Raw genomic sequence first — 27634 nt, 5'->3', positions numbered from 1 at the left:
TAAACTATGCTACATTCATCTTTTAACTAACAAAAGCCATGGATCAAACAACCTAGAGAAAGCTTGCTTCAATGACATAATCATTTGCATCTGTCTCAACGAAAAATAGTTTACCCAGAGGCATACTATGCAATAGTGGTGCGGTAGTCGCAGCATGCTTCAATTCTCTGAAGCATGCTTCCAAAGCTCGCTCGCTTTCTCACTCACACCAATAGAGAGTCTGCACAATGGAGGTTGTGCAAGTCCGCAGACTCTATTCACAATTGCAATACCAAGAAGAACCCAGGAGCTGCTCTCAACTTTGTAATCTCTCAAGGGCTATTTTCAGAATGTGAGTCTCAACCAGGATGCTAGGGAAAGAAGGTGACAAGCTTATATCTGGAGTTAATAGCCCACTATGTCCACCTTTCCCCTACTTTACACTTGGGTACGCCACATGCCCATGCCTCTTCGTTGAGGTTAGTGGCCTTTTAAACTCTACTTTACAACAATGCACCATGGTGCTTGTTTGAGCACCTATGCTCCTGCATCAACCCAGTTCATATCATGGCTAGTATCTGGACAGACATTTGATGGGGATTTGGTCGGGGATGCAAGGGACTTGTAGATCTACATTGGCCAGGAGGACGATTTTTCTCAACAGTGGAGAGCCAGTCCTTCTCAAAGTCTCTTTACTGACACTGTGTGGCACTTACAGCCATAGTCCTGGTTCCTCTCAACATATGCTTAGACATTCTGAGTGGCACTTTGCCTGTTGTTTCCCATGCTCTGCGTGATATATTTCTACCTTGAGTGCTTTGCTCTTGGCTGTTTTTTTCTTACTTAATAGAAGTCTATTTGACGAACAAAAAATTTTCATGGGTTTCAAATTTAATAGCAAACAACCTATCCTAGCCTTTTGTACATCACCTTCATGTTACTTAAAAGTAAGGACACATTGGACAAAATAGTATTGGCATGACTTATTTGCACACATCAAATGTCTTTTTCATTGTTAGGTTCTTTTTGCTTCTCGTCTCTCTTTTTCGTAAGATGGCACAAAATGGTGCTTTTGTTACATATTATATGTTGTTACAAAGCCATCGACAACATAGAACTATTTTCCCTCCAACAGAAAACAAAAATAGATAACCCTAATACCCAGTTTTGCAATGCCATACTGCAAATTAATATTGAGTTTTCTCCTTTGCAAAGTAAATGGAAGAAATCAAAGAGAAAGTTTCTATGTGAACCTGGAATTTCAGAAAAAAGAGACGCATTTCATTCAATCATAATCATGGCAATCGATTCATACTTGAGTCTACCATGGGATGGCTGGATCAAAGAATATGCAGCACGCCTCGAGTTTTGAATCCAAGCATGCTTCAGCAAAGTTTTTGCATCAGGCCTGAGCTTAGAGTCCTGACATAACGTTTCTGTGCATCAATACTTGACTGTCCTTAACTTGAGTTTGAGCATGAAAAACTAATGCATGCCCCCAACAAAATTTCTGATAGCATTTACTTGCCTTGCGAAAGCATTGACCTAAGAAATCATGGACTAAAGGGGAAAGATGCTCTGGTATAGGGGGGTGCTCCTCCTGTGAAACAAACAACATTGTAGTTGTTTATCCTGTTATTGTTGCAAAATGTCCATCTTAATCACCTTAACTACCATCTAACAGCAGTATTAGCCACAAACTTCATGTAAATATTGAAAATTAGGTTTTAAACAAGGACAAACAGTCAAGATTAATGCCACAGTAGGGTCACTATTGATTTTACATGCAACAGAATAAAAGACTAATGGAATTGCAAAGGTAGGGTCCATTAGTCACTAGGAGGTGAAGCCTATAGCTTTAGCTTATGATGGGAATGTCTGGGGTCTAGTTGGCCAAGCTAACTGTACCATGATTCTTCAACAAATTAAGGAGAGCTTGTAGGAAACCAAGATGAAGAAGGCCAGCATCAATGTCTGTCCTCCCAGGAAAATTAAAGAAAGGACTCCTTTTTGGCAGGAGCTAGGAAAGCTGAAGATCAAAGACAATGTCTTCGTGATATGATTGGAGCAAGTGGAGAACAATGCTGAGGTAAGATTACAATTTCTAAAATTGGCAAAACTTGTGACTGAAATAACTTGAAAAACAAAAAGTACTTAGATGAGATTATTGGTACCTTACATGGTCCTAAAGGAAGAAATCGTTATGGCCAAACTAAATAGAGCTTATTCTGTTCAATTCCACTCCCCACTCAGTTATCAAAACATTGCATGGTGTCCCTCCCCAGTTGGTGTCAAAGCATTCCATCGTAACTTACTAATTGACCGCTGAGTAGCCACAGTAGGTCCTGCAGCACTTTGTTAATGTTTCCCCTGAAACAATAGAATTATCGAAGGGGTTCAGGAGATTTGGAACATGAAACTTCAGAACAAGGTCAAAGGTGGTTGAAGAAAGAAGCTGATCAAAGGAAAAAGGAGTCCAACGTAAAAGAGAATCAGTTGTCTCAATAACCCCCCCCACACACACACTCTATAGATTCCTTGGAATGCAATTTGTGACTCTCTTTGGTAGGGGGAAATGTCAGAATGTCAGAAGTTAGGCACCAACACAAAGAGAAAGTACAATAGTAGGCTTGTTCATCAATCTGTTGTGTTCAAAGTACAATTGCTGATGCTTTGCAAATTGATAGATGAATCAAAACCTCATCTCCACAATTCTAAGTTGTCCAATTACCACAACAGACAAGCCAAGGAGCTGTACAAAACAGAAGGAAGCAACAAAGATCCCCCTCAGATTGATTAACTCTTTGATGACATGAAGAAATTGCAAAATAATGACCTCTTGGTCAGGATGGGCTTCCTACAGATTATCCAAAATCTGAAACCAACAAAACAACTGAAAAATGGTCTAAACAGTGCTTGTGCATACCCCTTGGCAACTAAACGGGCTTTGTACTTCTCAACTGTACCATCTCCATGATACTTTATTTTGTAGATCCATTTGGTGCCAACCACACTCTTGCCAATGGGCGCATCAATCAAGTCCCATGTAGCATTCTTTTGAATGGATATAATCTCAGCTTCCATGGCTTTCTGCCACGCCGGATTGCCCTGAGCATCCTCAAAGCGTTGAGGCTCAATTTTAGCTTGCATCACTTGGGTCATGAGAGAAAAATTCACCTGGTTATTAGCATTTTGAGTGCTGGCCCTGGTTCTCCCCAATATAGGATGATCTTTAGCATCTGCAAGTGTCAACCTACTAACCTAGCCCATCTAGGAACTGAATTATCAGTTGTCCCGCTGGGAATAGCATCTGAAGTAACATCCTTTGCACGGCGCTGATAATGCTTCCAAATATTGTGCTGTCCCTCCCCATGAATTGGCTACAAATCTCAAACATTTGAGGGAAAATAACCCTCAAGATGTGGCAACCCTGCTAGAGTCTGAGAGGTAGAGGGAACATCAATTGGAGAACCCAAATCAGCATCATTCTCAAACTGAATGATGTCCAGAGGTGTAGTATCATCATATGGAGGCAACTCCTCACTAATGGGCTGCATGCTATCATGCTCTACAAACAAAACATCCCTACTTATAATTACTTTCCTTGTGGCTGAATCATAAAGCCTAAAGCCTCAGCTTTCAGTGCTATACCCCACAAAAATGAATTTAATGCTTTTATCATCAAGCTGAGATCAATTTTTAGCTGGTAATGCAACAGACCCAAAGACTCTGAAATGATTCACCTTGGGCTTGTACCCATAAAATGCCTCAAAAGGTGTCCTATCGACCAATGCTTGTGTAGGGCAACAATTCTAAATAAATGTGGCTGCAACAATTGCTTCACCCCAAAATGCCTTTGACATTCTCTTAAATTTCAGCATACACCGTGTCATCTCCATGAGAGTCCTGTTCTTCCTCTCTTAAATTTCAGCATACACCGTGTCATCTCCATGAGAGTCTTGTTCTTCCTCTATATACACATAAGTTTAAGAAGTTTGTGATTCCACACCCCACACCACACTGTGTGAGCTCCTGGGCTATTCTATCAATCTTCCGATTTGCATACCCTCTGTTGGGTCATTTCTAACATTCTTTGGATCCTTGATCTTGCATTGATCATCCTGGAATTACACAAGCATGTGCCGATCATGGGCCATGGATGAAACTGGAACAAGATTTTTCCTCAAGTCAAGAACATATAGACATCACGGATATACTTTTTCTTTCCTGAATCCAGAAGGATGGGAATATCTCCCACTCTTGTGATATCCTGAGTTGCATCATTAGCGCAAGTAACTTGTTTGCCATGAACAGGTTTGATTTCTTCAAACCGCTCTTTCCTATGAGTCATGTGCTTCAATGCACCACTATCTAGATACCAAGTATCTATGGCAACAAATGAAGAATCCCCAAATGAAGCAAGAGAAGCATCATGTGCAACTAAATCCCCCCTTGGCACAAAACTATGCAGTAAACACATAATCCTTTTCCTCTTGTGCAAAGTTTGCATGAGATGGTGAAGCATTGGCACTTTCAGCTGGTACCACATAATTACTACTTGTGCCTTGTCTCTTTTTCTCATTGGCAATCCTTTTATGGCACTCTGCAATGTAATGACCAGGCTTCTTGCAATAATTGCATTTCCCTTTCTTCATCTTTGCACCTTTATCTACATTCCCTACATTTGTACTTGCATTCCCCTCCTCCTTGGGCTGATAAGTATGACTGGTCTTTTTCTGAAATTTACCCTTTCCATGAGTGGCAAGTGCTTGCTCACTCAAACGGGCTGAATTGGAACTCCGCATTTCATCAAGGTCCAACTGAATTTCTCCCCTAACCCGGATAGTAAGAATGACATCAGTCCAAATGGAAGCCAATTTATCAGCGGTAGTCCATGCATTTCGGCCAATGACTTGAGCACATCTCAGACACCATATCCGCCATAGGGTAATGATGGAAACCACATCCCAAGCCGAGCCCACTTGTGAGGAAGGCAATGGGTCTTGAGTTAGGATGGTGAGTAAGAACAAATCTTGAGGCTCCATGGTGCTCAGAGCTGTAGGGCCACATCCGCAATGCCTCTACATGAAGAAAAGGCATGGTCACCTACCCCACTGACTCATAAAGAGCAAACGCACCGAACCCTCTGCCCCAAAGAGCTACTCCCCATGTCAGATTGAAGGAGGTAATGTATGAGAATAAAACTCCTGTCTAGACCATCTTCCAATGAGTGTGTGGCCATGCACAAGTGTGATATCCTCCTTGAGGGTAATTGGCTTGTCTTCCAAGATAAACTGTCTTCCCATCCAGTGGAGGTGGGAGTGGATCAGCCGATTCAAAGCCATTACCCGAACAGGGGTGGAAGGCCAATGTGAAACAATCCAGACTCCTGCTGAGGATAGGATGCAAGGGAAAGAAATAATGCAAAGAAAGGGTAGTAAAGGGAAGGAAATATAGGAGGTAGGAGAGGGAAGCATGATATAGGGGAGGGCAATGAGGAGAGGCAAAGGAGGTAGGAGGAGGAGGCAATGAGGAGAGGCAAAGGAGTGGAAGAGAAATTCAAGATCTAGAACAGGCTGTACTACTGTATGGCCTCTACGGAAAGGTACAGAAGGAAATAGGCTGTAGCAGAAGGTATAGGGATGAATATGTAGGCAGGGAAAGATGTAAATGAAGTGTATGGAGGGTAGGAAACGTATATGGATGGGACAATAGTTGTACGCAGCTAGGCAAGGCTAGGCAGGGAGGAGAGGGAAGAGCAGGAGGGGTCAGGCAGGAGGAAGAGAGGCAGAAATTGAGGAAGCTGAAGCAGAAGGCAGGAAGCTCAGAAACAGGCATCTGTATATTGCATTTTTTTGGGTTTAATCTATCTTTAAGTTAGCACGTGATCAAATATGGTGAGGCCATGGAGGTACCCAGAAGTTTAAGAATTTTTATATTGTACAAACGTTTTGTGTAGAGGGTGGAATGGTATCATCATGTATCTTCACAAACTATGTGATTTTTAACCAAGGCTCTACGTGCTGGTAGCAACAAGCACACATTTTTCAAAAGGGCACCATGATAGGATCGTACCCTTCTGCAACTTTGCTTGTTGTTACTCCACAAAACTAATAGCATTCCATAACTTAACGAAAAGAAATCAAACAGTCATTTGGGATCCAAAGTCTCTATTAATACACCATTAATACATCAGAAAAACAAGTTACAAACAATCAGTTTCAGCATTACAAACAATCTAACAATGTGACATGTGAAAAGGAGACTGCTGACGTAGGTGCCATAACTAACACAGGCTGCGTGCCCCCCCGCCCCCCCTCTCACATCACCAGACACACACATAAATATTCTGTCTTTCCCCATACTAAAAAAATAGAAACACAGAAAGTAGCCAGCATATATACACACACACACACACACACACTTTTTTTTTGTGGGAAGAAATCTTTTATTGCTGTAAAATAATTACATTCATAGTTACTTCGAAAGTGGAGTAACTACTACTCAACTGAAAATCTCAGTATAAGCTGTATATACATCCTGATCAATCAAACGAGTCTGAACGCAATCATAGAATGATTGCTGCAGAGATTGTTTGGAAAAAACAAAAGATGAAAATAGGGGATCACCAAAGACTCTGATTTCTGTCCATCCATAGAGCCCACAGTGCCCAGTAGCGTACCCATACAAAAAATAAGTCAAAACCCTGTCTAGCTGGATGAAAACCAAACAACCAGAACAAGTAACAGCAGGAAATCTCGCTCAAATCCTCTGTCGGATGAGAGCGATGAAATCACGAGTGTGTGTACAATGCCAGAAGATGTGAAGCACAAATTCCGCATAGTGTAGGCATCTGTGGCAAATAGCCGGAGTAATATGTCTATGTGCGAGTAATTGGCCAGATGGAAAAATGCCAAGTAGGACTCGCCAAAGAAAAAGCTGTTGCCGAAGAGGGACTTTATAATGCCAAAGGAGATGCAGTCGCTTTCTCCACCACTTTAGTGGGCGATCCATATGCCAAACAGTATTTGCTCTGTCAGAAATCCAAGGCACAATTAATAACACTTTATACATGGATGACACTGTGATATGTGAGAGCTTTAAAGGACGGGCTGAAGAGAAAGAAGAATGTAAAATCCAATCCTCGGCAAGAACGGTTGAAGCATTGCTGAAATCCGATGCCATAAAGGACGATAATGAGCTCCCAAACCGTATTTGCTAGCAGCCATAGAAAAGGATAAAAGAGTGCCATCATCCTAAAGTACATCCGCCACAGAAGAAATGCCGAGAGAAAATAAGAACGTCTAGGTTCGTGTAAGGCCAAAGAAGAGTGGAATACTTTAGACCAATAAATATTCTCAACCCTCAAAGAATTTCCCGACAAAGAATCCCGGCCATTCCATTGCAAGTGGGATAAAATATGTTTCCAATCAAGCAGCAGACGAGAGACAAAAGGGCAGCCTCTGATCTTGCCTTGGATAGAGCCAAATAGGAAATCCCACTGGGTAGGCTGCCAATGCCCAAAAGCAGAAGTATGAATATGTAATAAAAGAGAGCGGATCATGAAAGCCCAAGGCTGATCTCCTTGGATAAACTGCAACATCATTTTCCCTCTGTGAGCAAGTAGATGCATTTGAATATTAAGAATGTTCAAACCTCCGTGGATCTTTGGAGAACAGAGACGCTGCATAGAGAGTAATCTAAGAATTTTCTTGCCATTTTTTGAACACCATAAAATTTCCATGATAGCAGACATAAAGCAAACCAGATCTGCCTTAGTGAACATGATGAGAGGCAGATAAAATTGTATGTATGCTATCAAAATGGATTGTGTTATTCGCAAACGAACATGTAATGGCCAAGTTGCAAGCTTCCAATATTCAAGTTTTGCCCTCAACTTTGTGAGCACCCAATCAGTTAGTTGAGAACGGGTGAGTCCCCAACCTAGAGGATAGCCAAGATGTCGAATCAATTGAGAAATGGGAACAATTTCCCCAGGCCACAAAAGACTATGCCATTCATGAGCATGCAACGGCAACAAATTTGATTTCTGAAAATTGACCCGAAGACCAATAGCCAATCCATATGTAGAAAGAGCCTACATAATCATGGACAGATCACTCTGAATATTTTTTGGGGTAAGGAAAGAATCATCAGCATATGCTTGAGCGATCATGCTACGGCTGCCAAGAATCTCCAAGCCGTGCAACTGGTCACTGTTCAAAAGGTGGTCCACATATTGAAGCATTGGATGAGTGGCTATGGCAAAAAGTAAAGCACTTAAGGGACATCCTTGCCGAACAGAACAACCGAGAGTCCAGGTTGTAGAAATATCCCCTGAAAGTATGCAAGCAGCTTTACTATCTTGATATAGTCAAATGATAACTTGCTGCATTTTTGTGCCAAATCCCAATGCCTGCATAGTCGATGCCACTTAACAGTATCAAAGGCTTTGGCAATATCAACTTGCAATAGCAAAACATCCTGCTCCATGTATTTGGCATATTCAATTCCACCATAGGCATTAGCAATGTTATCTGTGATATGCCTACGCAGAACAAAACCATATTGCGCACGATGCAACCCATCATGTAAAAACCCCTTTAGCCGATCGACAATCATTTTGGTAGTAACTTTATAAATGACTGGCATTAGGGTGATAGGTCTCCAGTCAGCCAAAGATTCACAAATTTGCTTTTGTGGAAGGAGTTTAACAAGACCTTTCTTCCATGTGTCTGGCATTTTCTGATTTTGCCAAGCAGCGTTCACCATATGCAACAATGTATGCTTCGAAAGAGGCCAATATTCTAGAAAAAACTCAACTGTAAGACCATCCCATCCTGGAGATTTCCATCTACCACAGGATTTGATTGCATCTGATAATTCCCTCTCAGTAAAAGGTTCCTCCGATTCCAAAGCTTGAGTAGTGGAAATAATAGGAGAAACATGTTGTAACAGTAAATTTCGTGCAGGCAGAACCTGCTACGAGTGAGGAACTGCAGAACCAAACTGCTGAGAGAAATTATGCACACAAACAGAAGCAAGCTGTGACCGTGAGGTAGTCCATGAACCATCAGGCAGAAGCACCCTGCAAATTTCTGATTTTAATCTCCTCTGATGCAAGCTTTTGAAAATTTGTTTGGAAGAGCAGCCTTTATCTATAAAGGCTCTTTGTCTTGCTCTAGTCTCCCATTTAGCCAGTTTCCTGTGATCATTGAGTTAAAGACAATGTCTAGCTTGGCATAGTGTTGTTTGCTCATGCAGGGCCAACGAACGAAGATGGCTGAGTTCGGTGAGGTCCTGACAAGTGAATTTGGCCTGAGCAATAGTTTCCCTCTGAGTCCTCATGTAAGACTCGCCATAACCTCTAATCACAACTTGCATTTTGGAAACAAAAGAATCCCATGCATTATCAATATCAATATGTCTGTGAGAAGACAGAGAATGAGATGCTTCAGTAACCATGGCCTTGAAAGAGAGGTGCATGATCTGAATGCACAAAGGCATAGTCAATCCACATTTTGCATGTAGCATCACCATTTTGTTGCGGAGCTACACTATACCATCGATCCAAACGTGCCTGATAAGAAGAAAGAACATTATGTTGGAAGGTGTAGCCGGGTGACAAAGGCTGCAATTCCTTCCAAAGATCAACCAAATCAAGATGCATCAGTAATTGAGACCATGCATGCCTTTCAGGGGTTAATATATGAGTATGTCCGGAGGTATTGTCACCCTGTTGCGGAGCATTATTGAAATCCCCACATATAAAGGCATGATATCTCCATGGATATTGTTGCATGGCACCCCAAATTGCAGTTCTTTCGCGAGAGGATTGAGGTGCATAGACAGAGGAAAATTCAAACACCTCTCCTTGAATGATGCATTGAGGAATAAGCCATCTGCCTTTATTGTCATTTAAAGCAATAACTGGCTGAAGCTCATGTTTGATCAGAAAGACTACCCCTGAGAAAGAGTGCTCCCCAGCATAGAAAATATCATAGCCACAGTAGTGACCTGTCTTTCCTACATAGACATGTTGGTTGTGTTCTTGTAATGCCACTATGTCAAGCTGAAATCGATTGATATACAGCCACATAGGTTTCCATTTCCTATTGTCACACATCCCCTGGACATTAAGTGTAAAACATTTGATATGAGCAGTCATATTTACAGATACTTATAGTAAAATAACAGCTATGTACAACATAAAATTTTCATGATGTCAGCCCTGCATTTCGATCTCTGGGTCAAGGCATCTTCCCTGAGAAGAAATATCCACCTGGGGGGTAGATAGCAAAGCAGCAACCTCTTCTTCAGGGAAGAGTGTTCTGCTAGCTGTCACTGCAGCCCATGTGATCCCCATTCCTGTATTGACCTCTGGGGAGTTTCCACTAGAAGAGGCACCATTCCAAGTGCGAGGGGGTGGAAGTCTTCGAGCAGAAATAATTTTTCTTGGACTTTGCCATCCATCGATTAGAGGTTTCGGTCCTTTTGTTGAGGGTTGAATAGCAGGAGGTGAATGTGAAGAAACATTCCCATTTGAAACCACTGGAGCTTTGCCTTTATCCTGAGTTCCAAAAAATTGTCTACTACCTTTGTTTTTATTTCCAATAGAGGTAGGAGCATCCTTAGTAGGCATTTGAACAGGCAAAGTAGCAGGAGGCATTTTATGCTAATTCATTGGACACTGTGAAGCCATGTGTCCAAATTTTTTGCAATCAAAGCAAGCCCTTGCAAATAATCCCCATTTCAATTTATAAAAAGCACTTCCCATGTCGACATTGTTCACCGTGACTGAATAAGAGTCTGGTGTGGGATTATCAGTATCCCAAAGAATGCAAAATCGATTCAAGTTGCCATTAGGCCGTGGTGGGCAAACCACTTTGCCTAAAGTCGCTGCAATTTTAGGCAAGATTGAAGCCATGCATTGCGGGAAGTCTACAACTTCAACCCAGACCGCACATTGGTGTCGGATCAAAGCCTGAAAATCCCTTGTGGGAGACCATGGCAATACGTGCACCATTTGCTGCCCAAAAAGAAGGGGCAAATGTTCCAAAAGCATTTGCGTGTGAATCTCATCTACCATAATGACCTCAAAAAAACCCCTGGCTGCATAGTGTACCTTGCGAACAAACCAGCTAGCCAGTGTGCGAGTCAACCAGTTGCCTACCTCTGCAGCAGGTATAGAGGAAAAGGAGAGGCAAAACAATAAAAATTCCCAGATGAACTATATTTCAGACAAAGAGGGAAGATTTTGGCGATGGAAAAGATGCACGGGACCCAGAGACCCAAGAGGAGAGAAACGGGAGCAAAGAGCCTTCAAAATCAGTGTATAGATGTAGTCCGCACGCAAATCCCTATATAAAATCGATCCAGGAGCCAGAGATGAACTGGCAGCAGCAACTTGTAGCAGGCAAAATAGTCCGTAGAGGCCGTACACCTGTACGAAATCTGTACGGGGCTGTATGGTAGATGGTGGCTGCTCCAAATCACCATATTTTGAGCTCTGATACAGCACAACAGGAAGCTGAGGCTCATGGGCTGGTTGGGGGAGGGTCTAGAGCTGTTGCGGAAGGCTAGAGCTCTCTCTCTCTCTCACTCACTCTCACCACGCACGCACACACACACACACACACACACACTTTTTTTTAGTGAAATCTTTATATTTCTGTGTGCGAAACCTCAAAAGAGGTAAAAAACCAATAAGTACAAGTAAAAACTCAAAGCAAAAGTCATCAGGTAGCCAAGTAAAAAGTGACATATCAAGCTGGAGGAGTATCAAACACAGCATCCTCCAGCTTCAAATTGTTGCTCTGTAAAAACTGATGCAGTGATGAAACCACACCATCAATAAAAACAAGCTGTTTTTTGCCCTTGTGATTCTTCTTGATATAGGCTGGTACCCGAAATTTTTGAATCAAAGGGTCAAAAACCTGTTGTAACATGGGATGAAAAGATTCCAGTAAAAAAGGTACTTCTGCATCCCGAACAGAAGAAAACTCTAGCACAGGCATCAAAGGCAAAGAAGCTAAATCAGCATCCGTATCTTTCGATGAAAAAGCTACATCTGATAAAGCAGGGTTCAGCATTTGAGCTTCATTCTGAGGATCAATTGGAGTAAGAGCAGGGGTAGCATCCTGAGAGAGAGCATGCAGATCATCTTGTAAAATGCCCTCTACAAAAAATACATCCATATCCTAAGTAGAAGGAAACTCATGGTGCTCAACAAGGGTGCAATCCTGAGCTTCTTCAGCAAGAGGAAGATTTGCTTGTGATTTATCAACCTTCCTCCAGTAGTGCTTCGGAGCAGTAGAGGGCTTCGCCAAAGAAGCCATAGCAAAAATCGGATGAGAAGGGAGAGTAACCTTGACAGCTGAAGAAGGAGCAGGAGGAATGGGCCTGGATGTAGAAGAGCAAGCACATGCAAAATGACCAACCTGTCGGCACCGATAACATGCAGTGGGAAAAGATGCAAAATGGAGCCTGATACGCATCGGATGGGCAAATCCCAAATCAAGATCTAGAGTAGATGGCACGCGCTGCGTCATATCTCACAAAATGCAAAGACGAACATCACGGGAGGCTTGCAAGAACTCCTGTCTCGAAACATGAAGAGGCCTTCCCAAAAAAGCTGCAAGAATTGAAAGATGCTGAAGAAGAGGCACAGGCAGCACTTTGAGAGTAATCCAAACCGGACAGTGAGTCAGAAGGGTTGCAGAAGGATCGAAAAGTGGATCCCAAGGCATGACATAAGCGAAGAAACCAGCCCCAGGAACACCAGCAGGACTGACAAGGCGCTCTACCACCTCAATCGAAGAGCAGTGGGCATAGTAAAATCCTTTGCCCAGAAAGACAAAGGAAGAAATACAATCCAGACCCACTGCAACATCAGCCCAATGAAGAAGTTGAGCTGAAGATAAAACCCTGCCCATGAAATAGAGGCAGACTCCAAATTGCTGAGCGTGTCGAAGACCAGAGACCAAAAGGACAGAATCCAAGGAACAAACAAGCGGGAAACTCGATGAAGGAGCTTCTGTGACAGAGGTAGAGCACAATTGGCGAAGAAGATCCAGCTGCAAGGAAGAAGAAGGGCCATCGGAAACATCCAGCTTTATCGATTTGATCAAAGGTGAGGCAGACAAACCACCATGCTTCCGTCGAAGAAAAACTCGAGTAGGAGGAGCTGAGGCAGAAGGAGGCGCTGAGGCAGAGAAAACAAAAGAGGAAGGAGCCTGCGCAGTTGACCGTACAGGCTATACAATCGACCGTACAGCCTGTACGGATGGCCATACAGCATGCACGAAAGGCCGTACGGGGAGGTGCAGGGAGCACGGGAGCTGTACGGGGGACAGCAGGCTGCACGGATTTGGTACGGAAGGCCGTACAGCTGACGACAGCTGTACGGAAGGCAAGGTAGGCAGCAAGGACGTCGAGGGCGAATGTACGGATGGAAATGGGGAGGAAGACGAGGCTGGCAAGGCAAAGGAGGAGGTCTCCATCGCACCTCTCTCACACGCTATGGTGCACACACACACACACTTTTTTTTTTTTTGTGGGAAGAAATCTTTTATTGCTGTAAAATAATTACATTCATAGTTACTTCAAAAACGAAGTAGCTACTACTCAACTAAAGATCTCAGTATAAGCTGTATACACATCTTGATCGATCAAACGAGTCTGAAAACAATCGTAGAATGATTGTTGCAGAGAGCGTTTGGAAAAAAAAGAAAGGATGAAAATAGTGGATCACCAAAGACTCTATGATTTCTGTCCATCCATAAAGTCCATAGGGTCCAATAACGCACCCATACAAAAAATAAATCAAAACCCTGTCTCCGTGGATGAAAACCAAACAACCAGAAAAATCTGCCAAAAGTAGGAAACCGTGCTCGAAGCCTCTGTCGGATGAGAGCGATGAGATCAGAAGTATGTGGACAGAACCAAAAAATGTGAAGCACAGATTCAGTAGAGTGCTGGCATCTGTGACAAACAGCTGGAGCAATATGTCTATGTGCGAGTAACTATCCGGATGGAAAAATGCCAAGGAGAACTCGCCATAGGAAAAGCTGTTGCCGAAGAGGGACTTTGTAATGCCAAAGGAGACGCAGCCTTTTTCTCCACCACTTCATTGAGCGATCCATATGCCAAACAGTATTTGCTCTGTGAGAAATCCAAGGTGGAGGTAATAACACTTTATACAAAGATGACACTGTGATATGTGAGAGCTTCAAAGGGGATGGGCGTATAAGGAAGAAGAGCGTAAAATCCAATCCTCAAGCCGATTGTGAAGTTCCAAATGAGGTACCGGCAAGTACGGTTGAAGCATTGCTGAAATCCTATGCCATAAAGGACGATAATGAGCTCCCAAGCCGTATTTGCGAGCAGCCATAGAAAAGAATAAAATCGTGCCATCATCCTGAAGTACATCCGCCACAGATGAAATGCCTTTGAAGGAGAGAAAATAAGAACGTCTGGGTTCTTGTATGGCCAAGGAGGGTGGAATACTTTAAAACAAAAAATATTCTCAACCCTCAAAGAGTTTCCCGACAGAGAATCACTGCCATGCCATTCCAAGTGGGATAAGATATGTTTCCAATCAAGAAGCAGACGAGAGACAAAAGGGCAGCCTCTAATCTTGCCTTGGATAGAGCCAAATAAAAAATCCCACTGAGTAGGCTGCCAATTCCCAAAGGCAGAGGTATGAAGATGTAATAAGAGAGAGCGGATCATGAAAGCCCTAGGCTGATCTCCTTGCATAAACTGTATCATCATTTTCCCTCTATGAGCAAGTAAATGCATTTGAATATTGAGAATGTTCAAACCCCCGTGCATCTTTGGAGAACAGAGACGATGCATAGAGAGTAATCTGAGACTTTTCTTGCCATGTTTTGAACACTAGAAAATTTCCATGATAGCTGACATAAATGAAACCAGATCTGCCTTAGTGAACATAGTGAGAGGCAGATAAAATTGTATGTATGCTATCAAAATGGATTGTGTAATTCGCAAACGAACATGTAATGGCCAAGTTGCAAGCTTCCAATATTCAAGTTTTGCCCTTAACTTTGTTAGCACCCAATCAGTTTGTTGTGAACGGGTGAGTCCCCAACCTAGAGGATAACCAAGATGCCGAATGAATTGAGAAGCGGGGACAATTTCCCCAGGCCATAGAAGGTTGTGCCATTCCTGTGCATGCAACGGCAGCAATTTTGATTTCTGAAAATTTACCCGAAGACCAGCAGCCAATCCATATGTAGAAAGAGCGTGCATAATCATGGACAGATCAGCCCGAGTATTTTTTGGAGTAAAGAATGAATCGTCAGCATATGCCTGAGCAATCATGCTATGACTACCAAGAATCTCCAAACCGTGCAACTGGTCAGTGTCCAAGAGGTGGTCTAGATACTGAAGCAGTGGATGAGTGGCTATAGCAAAAAGTAAAGCACTTAGGGGACATCCTTGCCTAACAGAACAACCAAGAGTCCAAGATGGAGAAATATCCCCTGAAAGTATGCAGGCAGCTTTACTATCTTGATATAGCCAAGTGATGAGTTGCTGCATTTTTGTGCCAAATCCCAATGCCTGCATAGTCGATGAAATAAAATCCCACTGAACAGTATCAAAGGCTTTGGCAATATCAACTTGCAATAACAAAACATCCTGCTGTGTGTATTTGGCATATTCAATTCTAACGTAGGCATTAGCAATGTTATCTGTGATATGCCTACGCGGGACAAAGCCATATTGAGCAGGATGCAACCCATCATGTAAAAACCCCTTTAGCCGATCAACAATCATTTTGGTAGTGACTTTGTAAATTATGGGCATAAGAGTGATAGGTCTCCAGTCTGCCAAAGACTCACAAATTTGTTTTTTTGGAAGGAGTTTAACAAGACCTCTCTTCCATGTGTCCGGCATTTTCTGATTTTGCCACGCAGCATTCACCATATATAGCAATGTATGCTTCAAAATAGGCCAATATTCTAGAAAAAACTCGACTGTTAAACCATCCCATCCTGGAGATTTCCATCTGCCACATGATTTGATTGCATCTGACAGTTCCCTCTCAGTAAAGGGTTCCTCCAATTCCAAATCTTGAGTAGGGGAAATGATAGAAGAAACATGTTGCAACAGTAAATTTCATGCAAGCAAAATCTGTTGCGAGGGAGGAGCTGCAGAGCCAAATTGCTGAGAGAAATGATGCACACAAACAGAAGCAAGCTGTGACCGTGAAGTAGTCCATGATCCATCAGGCATAAGCACTCTGCAAATTTCTGTTTTAAGTCTCCTCTGATGTAAACTTTTGAAAAATTCATTGGAAGAGCAACCTTTATCTGTAAAGGCTCTTTGTCTTGCTCTAGTCTCCCATTTGGCCAGTTTCCTGTGATCATTTAGTTTAAGACAATGTCTGGCCTGGCATAGTGTTGTTTGCTCATGCATGGACAACGAACGATGATGGCTGTTCAGTGAGGTCTTGACAAGTGGATTTGGCCTGAGCAATGGTTTCCCTCAGAGTCTTCATGTAAGACTTGCCATAAGCTCTAATCACAACTTGCATTTTGGAAATAAAAGAATCCCAGGCACCATCAATATGAATATGGCTGCTAGAGGACAAACAATGAGATGCTTCAGTAACCATTGCCTTGAAATCAGCATGTTGCAAATAGCTATTGTTTATGATTAGATGTCTCCTTTGTGGCAATCTATCATCTGGCATATTATGAAAGGATAACCGCAACCATAGAGGTGCATGGTCTGAATGCACAAAGGCATAGTCAATCCACATTTTGCATGTAAAATCCCCATTTTGTTGTGGAGCTACACTATACCATCGATCTAGATGTGCCTGATAAGAAGAAAAAGCATTATGTTGAAATGTGTAGCCCAGTGACAAAGGCTGCAATTCCTTCCAAAGGTCAACCAAATCCAGATGCAATAGCAATTGAGACCATGCATGCCTTTCAGAAGATAACATATGGTCATGTCTGGAGGTGTTGTCACCCTGTTGTGGAGCATTATTGAAATCCCCACATATGTAGGCATGATATCTCCACGGATATTGTTGCATGGCATCCCAAATTGCAGTTCTTTCTCTAGAGGACTGAGGTGCATAAACAGAAGCAAATTCAAACACCTCTCCTCTACTAATGCATTGGAGAACAAGCCATCTGCCTTTGTTGCCATTTAAAGCAATAACTGGTTTAAGCTCATGTTTGATCAGAAGGGCTACCCCTGAGAAAGAGTGCTCCCCAGCATAGAAAATATCATATCCACAGTAGTGTCCTGTCTTGCCTGCATAGACATGTTGGTTGTGTTCTTGTAATGCCACTATGTCAGGCTGAAATCTATTGATGTACAGCCACATAGATTTCCATTTCCTACTGTCACACATCCCCTGGACATTGAGTGTAAAACATTTGATGTGAGCAGTCATATGTACAGATATTTATAGTAATATAACAACTATGTACAGCAGCAAAATTTATGAGGTCAGCCTTGCATTTCTATCTCAGGGTCAAGGCCTCGTCCCTGAGAAGAAGTAGCCACCTGAGAAGTAGACAGCAAAGCAGCAACCTCTTCTTCAGGGAAGAGTGTTCTGCTGGCTGTTACTACAGCGCATGTAATCCCAATTCCTGTATTTATCTCTAGGGTATTTCCACTAGAAGATGCACCATTCCAAGTGCGGGGGTGTGGAATTCTTCGAGCAGAAATAACTTTTCTTGGACTTTGTCAGCCATCAATTGGAGGTTTCTGTCCTTTGGTCAAGGATTGAAAAGCAGGAGGTGAATGTGAAGAGAGATTCCCATTGGGAGCCACTGGAGCTTTGCCTTTATCCCGACTTCCAAAAAGCTGTCTACTGCCTTTGTTTTTATTTGCAACTGGAGTAGGAGCATCCTTGGTAGGCATTTGAACCGGCAAAGTGATATGAGGCATTTTATGCTGATTCATTGGACACTGTGAAGCCATGTGTGTAAGAAATCCTAGATTTACTATATTTAGAAATGTGTTAAGGAACAGAAAGGAGACTGAGATAGCAGAGAACAAGGAATAATTGTATTGCTTGAATGTCTGTAGTGTAGATGTTGTGTGTCATCCATACAATTGGGCCTCTCTTATATAGAGAGTGAAGAGTCACACATGAAAAGGTGTGTACTCCAAAGGGTATGTGCATGAAGAGGTGTGTACCCCTTGTGAAGGGTGTGACCCTTGATGAGAGGGTTCATTACAATAGGAATGTCTCTTCAATAGAGTGTCTCTTGTGAAGGGTTATGCCTCATTAGGAAGTGTCCCGTCGAAAGGGCATACCCTTCCACAAGTGCATATTCATCAAACCATCCATAAGTCTAGAAATAGAGAAAGGAATACGTCACAGATCGTGACATCCCCTCCCACTCAAAAGAAGACCCTGGTGGAGATAATGAACTGATGTAGAAAATATCACTGTAAATTCTGAAAATCTGTTGTAAAATGTCAAGGTACTGCTGTAAGTCTTCATCAGACTGCCAAGTAGCGTCAGAGTCGTCCAGATCTCGCCAAAGAACAAGGAATTCCGTGATAAATCGATGTCGAGTCTCTCGCTGTCGATGGTCCAGAATACGCTCAGGAATAAGGAGAACATAATCGTCTTCGATTTCTGGGACATAATCACCTGCAGAAGGAACTGCTTCATCGCCTGGAATGTATGTCTTTAGCCAAGAAATATGAAATGTTGGATGGATTTTACCTCATGATGGTGGTAATTCCAATTTGTAACTTAAAGGTGAATTTTTCTTGACGATCCGGAAAGGTCCATAGTATCTTGGTCGCAACTTAGGAAACACAGACTTAACCGTCTTATAGCGATGTGGGGCTACAAATAATAGCACCATGTCACCAGTGTTAAATTCCAGGTGACGTCTATGTTTGTTGGCAGACCGTTGATACCGCTCTTGTGCTTTTCGCATATGATCCCTGACAGTGTAGGCTTCCGGAAGTTTGATGTCAAGTCTTTTAGTTTTGGAAGCTTAAAGTAAATGGTAGAGGGCAAGTAGTTCAGTGTTTTCTACCTCTGGTGGGAATGAATCCGCATAGTCGTCTAGTTGCATCACGTCATCCTCTGTATGTGCGGTACTTCGAGAATCTTGAAGTTGTTGAACTTTCTGGACCAAGTCGGAGATGCTGTCCTGAAGCTGGGATATTTGAAGTTGCAATAGTGATTCGCCTTGTACGTTGACTTCAGGGGTCTTTTTTGGACTTGATTCTTTGATCTCTGGAGAGACTTCACGCGAGCGTTGCGACATATCGGAGATCCCCGTAAGAAAAGCGCGAACTTGTGCTCTAGTTTGTACCATTCCTGGAAGAAGATTCGGGCTGCTCCCTGAGGTTGCTCATGTTGGAGGGGGCAGGCGAGGCAGGATGGAACCACCCGTGGAAGTCTGGTAAAGGAGGTCCTGTCTGAGGGAACACTGGGGATGCCGAAAGTGGTGTTACTGCTCGTGAGAGGACAAGAGTAGGTTGCAGAGTCCACGGATCTGAGAAGGGATAGGGAGCTGCTGTCGGAAATGGAGGATATCCAGGAGAAAGAGTGCCTTCAGAGTGTAAATACTGACTTGGAGAAGGTACAACCTATAGAGGAGGATATCTGGGGGCTGAAGGAGGTGGAGAGTACCCTGGAGATGCCGAAGGTGAGGGGTAAAATTCTCTCCAAAGATGGACAGCAAACTCTTGAGGAATATCGGGTTCTGGGTATCTTCGTGTCTCGTGGAACACAACCTGTACTGTGCTGAGGAAGTAATGCAACTGAGGTGCCTCACGCAGAAGGTAGAGGATGTGGTCCAAATCACTAGGAGGGCACGTGACACAGAAGACCCAAGATGCAAAGGCTCCGAAATGGGCTGGCTGTGCAATTTGAACACGATATTGTGTGGTAGCTGATGCCTGAGGTGTCCTTGAAATGCCGGGTGAATTACCAGGGGTTTCCATGCTTTAAGGTAGATTCCTTCATTTGCTGTAACTTGTTAATGGCAAGAGAATCCTTAAAAGCTGATTGGAAAGACTCCACCTGGCAATAATTTAATCTGCCAAATTGTTGCGTAGAAGAAGGCTGCAAATCGCTGTCCGGAGATCCATGTTGCAGTGTTTTGCGAGGAGAGATCGGTCCGGGCTGTTAACAGGCGGTCTTCATTGCGCGAGGAGCTGCAACTGGTGCTGATTTGGCAGGACAAAGATGGCGAAACAAGGGGGGGCTGCAGGCTGTTGATGGCGAAGCTCGTAGCATTTTCCCAGGGCTGGACTGCGCAGGAAAAGGCAGGAGCGAAGGCTTGGCTGGCAAGGACTGCGCAGGAGGGGGGGCTGGCGAGGCCAATTGATTTGCGCAGGGGCTGGTCGTGCAGTATGGCGCAGGGCTGCGGGCAGGACAGCGCAGGGCTGGCGGACTGTACGGCACAGGGCGGACTGTACAGTGCAGGCTGGCGGACTGTACGGCGCAGGTTGGGCAGGCAGTACGGCGATGGCTGCGCAGGCTGTATGGCGCAGGGCTGCGCAGGCAGTACGGCGAGAGCGAGGGCTGGCGCAAGCTGTAGGTAAGTCCGTACGGTGCAGGCTGGTCCGTACGGTGCAGGCTGGTGCTGCGCAGGGCTGCAAGGAAATCCGTAAGGGGCAGTTTTCGTTGGGGAAGAGGCTGCAACTTTTCGTTGGGACTGCCTAAAGGGTTAGTTGCCCCAAAAATTAAACGGGGGGTTTAGTTAACCCTAGGTAGCTAGGGTAATCCTAAGGGGATGGGTTTATTTTTTCCCTTTTTACCCCTCTAGGTACCCTTTTGTAGGCACTTGGGGCCTAAAAGGTGTGCCTATTCGAAGGGGTGTGACCCTTGGAATAGTTGCACCTTTTCATGAAGGGGTGTGTCCCTGTTTTTAAAAGGGGTGTCCCTACATGAATAGGTATGTCCTTTTTGTCCACGATGGGGTGTGTCCCTTGAGTGAGGAGTCGAGACTCGTCATCAAAAGGTGTGTCCCATGGTGGAAAAGGTGCGTCCCTTGGTTTTGGGACAGCCCAAGCACTTGAAAAGACACGATTTTTGTCGTGTCCATTCACATCAACTCGTGATGTGTGGGAGATGGAGAGGCCATAGATGACTTTAGGCAGGTTTGGCGCTAAAAATTTTTACGCTCATCCTCTCCATCTCTTCCATGCACAATGTGCACAGATAACCTTCTAGCAGAAAAGATGTATCAGATCGGCGCTAGAAGGTGGGGGGCATTTCCTACAGGCAGGAGCAAATTTTGCTCTGATACCACTGTAAGAAATCCTAGATTTACTATATTTAGAAATGTGTTAAGGAACAGAAAGGAGACTGAGATAGCAGAGAACAAGGAATAATTGTATTGCTTGAATGTCTGTAGTGTAGATGTTGTGTGTCATCCATACAATTGGGCCTCTCTTATATAGAGAGTGAAGAGTTACACATGAAAAGGTGTGTACTCCAAAGGGTATGTGCATGAAGAGGTGTGTACCCCTTGTGAAGGGTGTGACCCTTGATGAGAGGATTCATTACAATAGGAATGTCTCTTCAATAGAGTGTCTCTTGTGAAGGGTTATGCCTCATTAGGAAGTGTCCCGTCGAAAGGGCATACCCTTCCACAAGTGTCCATTCATCAAACCATCCATAAGTCTAGAAATAGAGAAAGGAATGCGTCACAGATCGTGACAATGTGTCCAAACTTTTTGCACTCAAAACAAGCCCCTGCAAATAATCCCCATTTGAGTTTATAAAAAGCACTTCCCATGTTCACATTATTCACCGTGACTGAATAAGAGTCCGGTGTGGGATTATCAATATCCCAGAGAATGCAAAATATGTTTGAGTTGCCATTTGGCCGTGGTGGGCAGACCACTTTACCTAAAGATGCTGCAATTTTAGGCAAAAGTGAGGCCATACATTGTGGGAAATCGACAACTTCAACCCACACCGGGCATCTATGTCGGATTAAAGCCTGAAAATCCCTTGTGGGAGACCATGGCAATACATGCACCATTTGCTGCCTAAAAAAGAGAGGTGAATGTTCCAAAAGCATTTGTCTGTGTATCTCATCCACCATGATAACCTCAAAAAAGCCCTTGGCTGCATAGTGTACTTTACGAGCAAACGAGCCAGCCAGTGTGCGTGTCAACCAGTTGCCTATCTCTGCAGTAGGTGGCATCCGGCCTGGAAAAAATAATATGACTACATTCTTAGCATATTCTCTGACTGGATCCACAATTTCATCTGCCTCCACCATGAGGCCAACTAAAGGAACCGAGTCTTTCCACTCTTTCCTCGTATCTGCAAATCCTTCATGCATGACATCATATACCAGTTGAGCCTCAAGAGTATCATGCATCGGGTCATGCTGACCCTCAACCTGCTTTTGCTTCTTGCAGGGAACTGAACGCTCCTTTTGAAACGTTTTTTCATATGAATATTCTGCCATGACTTTGTAAGAAAGGGAACTCAGGAATGAAGTACCTGTAAAAGGGTAGTGGAAGCCAAAAAAACCAATCCCAAAGAAATATCCACAAGAAGCCCACAGAGAGGAGAAAAAGAGTATAGTTGGTAAGGAGATATCAGAGCGAAAGGTAAGATTTTGGCGGAAACACAGGACTGTACGGGAAAACACCGGAGCAAAAAACCCAAGACTTGTACGGCAAAAAGTACGAGATTGTACGGACGACGCCGAACTGTGCTGAGGTACACACGGGCTGTACGGAGAGAAGTCTGACTGTACGGAGATACGGACAAGGCACGGGAAGACTGGCTTGTACGGAAGGATGGACAAATGTACGGAAAGACCTGCAGGAAAAAGGACGACAACGCAAAAGGTACGGGGCTATGTACGGGACTTTGCAGAGGAGAACCAGAACCGACGCAGATATTCGTACGGACGTACGGAATTGTACAGATGTACGGACGGGGCTGCGCAGGGTTCCTGGCGAGGACGAACAGCAGAGCGGCGTACACCTCACACCCTCTCTCGTCGTTGCTTTACACCATTAGCCGCTACGCTCATCAGAAAATCGCACCACAGGTACAGGTACATGCACATGCGACGTGCACACCTTCTCTCTCACCAGCAGCTAGCTTTCTCTCTCTCACGCACTCCACTCACAAACACACACACACACACACTCACACTCACACACACACAAGCAAAATCCCGCATAAGAAGATAGCACTCAATCAGAAACAGCAAAGAATCTGACCAACATTAATCCTTCATGTCTCAAACCTGAACAATATGGAAGAATGCAGTCATTGGTTGCAAGTCATAATATGGTGGTATACACGTCAGCAACTCTATCACAGTGCACCCCATGCTCCAAATATCTGCAGCTGCACTTACACCTGACATCTCTATGACCTGCCAACGAAAAAGTTTCAATAACAAGGAAACAGGAGTACAAAAAGCCACGACTTATAGGTATCATTTCTAAAATTTGCATGCTGCCAACACATTTCAGTAGTGCTTCCTAAAATCGAGGCAAAGAAAATGCCATCCGAAAAGAGGCAAGGCAAAGGCACAAAAACTCTGCAATACACAAAAAAGGAGAAGGGAAGAAATGCTGATTGAATTAAAGCAGGAATGGCACATAGTTCAGTGTCCTAATCTAATAGAAAACAAATAAATGGGTTTCTTTTTAGAAGACAACGACTTTATTGATCTATAACCCAATTGTTTTCGTCCTTGCAATGATTAATATATTAATCAAATAATAATAATTAAATTATGCAATGAATGCATGATGCTTGCACCACGCAGTACCTCAGGAGCCATCCAATATGGAGTTCCAACCACTTCCCCAGTATTGGCATCTGCTTCTGTCAGTTTGGTTGCAACTCCAAAATCTGCAAGCTTTACTAGGCCCTGTAGCATTGAGAAACATTTACTCAAGTTCTATACACAAAATTTTAAACAATAAAGCAAGCATTAACAAATAAAATACTATCTATAAGCTCAAGACCTAAGCCTTCCATGCAAATCAAAATGAGTACTTGGCTAAATGATTTCATGTTCATCTATTCATGTAGGTGTATATACAGTTCCTCTTGTAGATGTGGTAATCATGCATAATACAAACAACAATCTAAGTGAAGGAAAAAGGCAAGTAAAAATTTAATAATGCTTGCATCCAGAGTTTGTTAGAAATGAGAGAGTGAAAGAGCAGGAAGCAAGAGAGCTGAACGTAGTGCTTGCAATAGAAGAAGTGACTAATACAAGGAGTGGGATGGGTTTTGTCTAAGTGACAAAACCTTATCCTTCACTAACCATAGTTAGTGAGCTAACTGAGGTTAGGGGGGAGAACCTCTAAATGAGGGAAAAGTGCCCCTAACCTACTTATTACATTACATTGGTCACTGCTGAATTATTATGATAATTCTAACACCCCCCTACAGTGCCAATGTCATGTACAAGGAAATGATCAATCACCAAAAGGAGATAAGTTCAGGGCAATGCGAAATGCCTCAAACTTTTCACATAGAAGTGCTTTGGTGAAGATGTCAACAACATTGTCATGTGTTGACACATAGATCATACTGATCTCTCCTGCATGCAAATTCTCTCTAACATAGTGATAGTGAACCTCAATGTGCTTCGTGCGAGCATAAACACAGGATTCTTTGCCACTGCTATAGCACTCTGACTATCAGTGAGAATCGGAGAAGGACCCTCCAATGAAAGATGAAGATCAGCAAATAAACGACGCAGCCAAACACATTCAACTGTCGCTGTGAAAGCTGCCCTGTACTCAGCTTCACATGAGGAGGTAGCCACTGTAGACTGTTTCTTGCTCAACCAAGAAATGCAAGCATGTCCTAGAAAGAAACAATTCCCACTGGTGGATTGCCTAGTATCATAGTCTCCAGCCCAATCTGAGTCACTATAAGCATGCATCTGCAAGTCACCCCCCCTGGGAAACATCAAGCCAAAAGACTTTGTACCTTGCAAGTAACGGAGGATGCGTTTTACAGCTTGCCAATGCATAATCTTTGGGCTGTGCATATACCTGCTCACCTGAGAAACTGAAAACTGAATATCAGGTCGTGTATTGCAGAGATAAATGAGGCATCCAACAACCTGACTATAGAGTGTGACATCAATTGATTCACCCGCATCATGCATTGTAAGCTTCAGCCCCGGCTCCATGGGAGTGGACATAGGCTTGCAATCATGCATGTTGAATCTGTCCAAGAGCTTTTGAACAAACTTGGACTAAGACATAACAATGCCACGTTTCTCTTGAATAAACTGGATCCCCAAAAAGAAATGTAACAAGCCCAAGTCTGACATATCAAATGTAGCTTTCAATTGGGCCTTGAAATCTGCAATTACTTCCTCATTTGATCCGGTGAGCAGCATGTCATCTACATAACGAATGATGACCAAAATATCCCCCCCATCCTTCTTGATGTAGAGGGTGCTCTCAGTTGGACTATTATGCAGCCCCTTGCTGGTCAGAAAGGCATCAATTTTGGCATACCATGCACGTGGGGCTTGTTTCAGCCCATACAAAGCTTTATTCAGCTTGCATACCTGAAGTGCATTTTCTGAAATTTGAAAGCCCGGAGGTTGTTTGACATAGACCTCTTCCAACAAGTCTCCATTAAGGAAAGCTGTTTTAATGTCCAACTGATGAACATTCCATTCAAAATTTGCAGCCATGGCTATAACTGACCTGATGGCTGTCATCCTGGATGTAGAAGCAAAAGTCTCTTCATAATCTATGCCCTTTTTCTGAGCATATCCTTTTGCAACCAGCCTTGCCTTGTACCGATCAGCAGACCCATCTGGCTTTCTTTTGACTTTGAAAACCCACCGTGTACCTATGGCATTTTTGCCTAGTGGCAAATCCACAACATCCCAAGTCTGATTTTTATTAATGGACTCCAACTCATCGTGCATGGCATTCATCCAATGCACATTATCTTTTGCTTCTTCAAATGTCTCAGGCTCCTCCTCATCAAGAAGAGTACCTGCATAAGCTGATTCAACTGAATGAGCTCCCTCCATGTGCCTTACTGCACTACGAGTTCTGCCAGGCAATGGAGCTTCAAGCCTACTCTCCCTGAGAATATGAAGCAGCCAATGCGGGACTGTTTTGGCTGCTTGTATCTCTTGAATTTCTTGCCTGACAACTTCATCCACACCCTGGGTTGTACCAATTCAGCTGGGGGCTGAATCTGTACTTGTGGAACTGGCAGAGGTTGCTGTAAATTCTGATTTTCAGCGGGGGAACCAAATGCTATAGAAAGCATCCCCTCAAACACATCATCTGAAGAGGCCACAATTTGAAATTCAGCATTTGTATGTGCAGAATTTTCACAGAATATGTCATCTCTACTGACAAAAATCTTGCGTGTAGCAGGATTGTAGAGACGATAGCCTTTGCTTTGTGACATTTTAGTGCCTTATCTGACAACTTGTGTCTGAACTCCACAGGCACTTGGGCATATGCAACACAACCAAAAACTCTGAAGTGGTCCACTGAAGGCTTTCTCCCATGCCATGCCTCATAGGGAGTCATTGTTTTCAAAGCCTTTGTAGGAGCCCGATTTAAAATATAGTTGGCACACATGAGGCCTTCCAACCAAAACCTGTGAGGCAACTTCTTACTTGTGAGCATGCATCTATCCATTTCCATGGTGGTGCGATTCTTCCGCTCAGCTTTGCCATTCTGTTGAGGTGTAAGCCTCACTGTAAGCTGATGCATAATGCCTTTTTCTTTCAGAAATGTCTCAAATTCATGAGACATGTACTCCCCCCCTCGATCTGTGCGAAGTGTCTGCACCTTGAGTCCTGTCTCATTTTCAACCATATCATGCCTCTGAAGTGTCATTAAGCTGCCATAGCTCATGTGCCCATACCTAGCATGCCACAACTCCGCATTGTGCATTGCAGCAGTGGGAGTGCTAACTGATAATGCAAGATGGGATCTTTTTTCATATAAATCAAGCTGAAAAAGACCCCGATATGGACGGGTATGCAGGGGGACTCCCGTGCAGCCTCAGCTAGGAGGGCTTCTTTCTTCAGGGAATGGAAGGATTCTCCTTTCTTCTCTGAATCTACTACAGGGTTGAGATGGCACTTTCAGCCTCAGCCTTGGTTTCTTTCCACCTCACCCTGAGGGGGTTTTTTATTATCCTCATGATTTCATGATGTATTCCGCTTTGAGCTTGCTCTCGCGGGTTTTTGTTCTTACTTAATAGAAGTCTTTTTCATGAAAAAAAAAAAGAAAAAGACCCCGATACAAAGTGCTAGACAATCTCAAAGCATATTCATTTTCTTTGTCTCTGACTGCACACTTGTCATCATCAAAAACAACCTGAAATCCTCCCCTATTGAGTGAGGACACTGAAAGAAAATTCTTCTTTATACCTGCCACATAGAGTACATCTGAAATTCTGAAATCTGTGCCATCAGTGGATGTGAGAATAATATTTCCCACTCCACATACTGAATGAGAAGAATTATTTGCACAAGTGACCTTCTTGTTGGTGGGTGAAGAATGCAAAGTTACAAACAGATTTTTCTTGGAAGTGATGTGCTTTGAAGCACCACTATCAAAATACCATGTAGTGTCTCATCAACACTAAAAGAGCATTCATCCTTTGAAGGATCGTAATTGCAAGTCAAAAAAG

The 27634-nt window shown here is 43.4% G+C and overlaps 1 protein-coding gene across 8 annotated transcripts in view; it reads right to left on the bottom strand.

Annotated features, from left to right (window-relative positions):
- Nucleotides 1-27634, bottom strand: part of LOC147889233 (MAP3K epsilon protein kinase 1-like) — a 182418-nt gene that overhangs the window by 137264 nt on the left and 17520 nt on the right. For all 8 annotated transcript variants that reach the window (XR_015542874.1, XM_087391390.1, XM_087391386.1 and 5 more), the window contains 4 exons: nucleotides 23760-23861; nucleotides 23226-23357; nucleotides 1508-1579; nucleotides 1295-1401 (listed from right to left, as the gene is read on the bottom strand). Coding sequence is in view for 7 of the 8 variants with exons in the window: in XM_087391390.1 (XP_087247516.1) it covers nucleotides 1295-1401; nucleotides 1508-1579; nucleotides 23226-23357; nucleotides 23760-23861 (413 nt within the window). In the remaining variant the exon portion in view is untranslated. The remainder of the gene's footprint in view (nucleotides 1-1294; nucleotides 1402-1507; nucleotides 1580-23225; nucleotides 23358-23759; nucleotides 23862-27634) is intronic.

Source organism: Dipteris shenzhenensis, chromosome 20 (genome assembly GCF_047967505.1).
Source record: "Dipteris shenzhenensis isolate YYH24624 ecotype China chromosome 20, Dip_SZ_1.0, whole genome shotgun sequence".
In the NCBI taxonomy this organism is placed as follows: domain Eukaryota; kingdom Viridiplantae; phylum Streptophyta; class Polypodiopsida; order Gleicheniales; family Dipteridaceae; genus Dipteris; species Dipteris shenzhenensis.
This window is presented reverse-complemented; position numbering and strand designations above follow the sequence as displayed.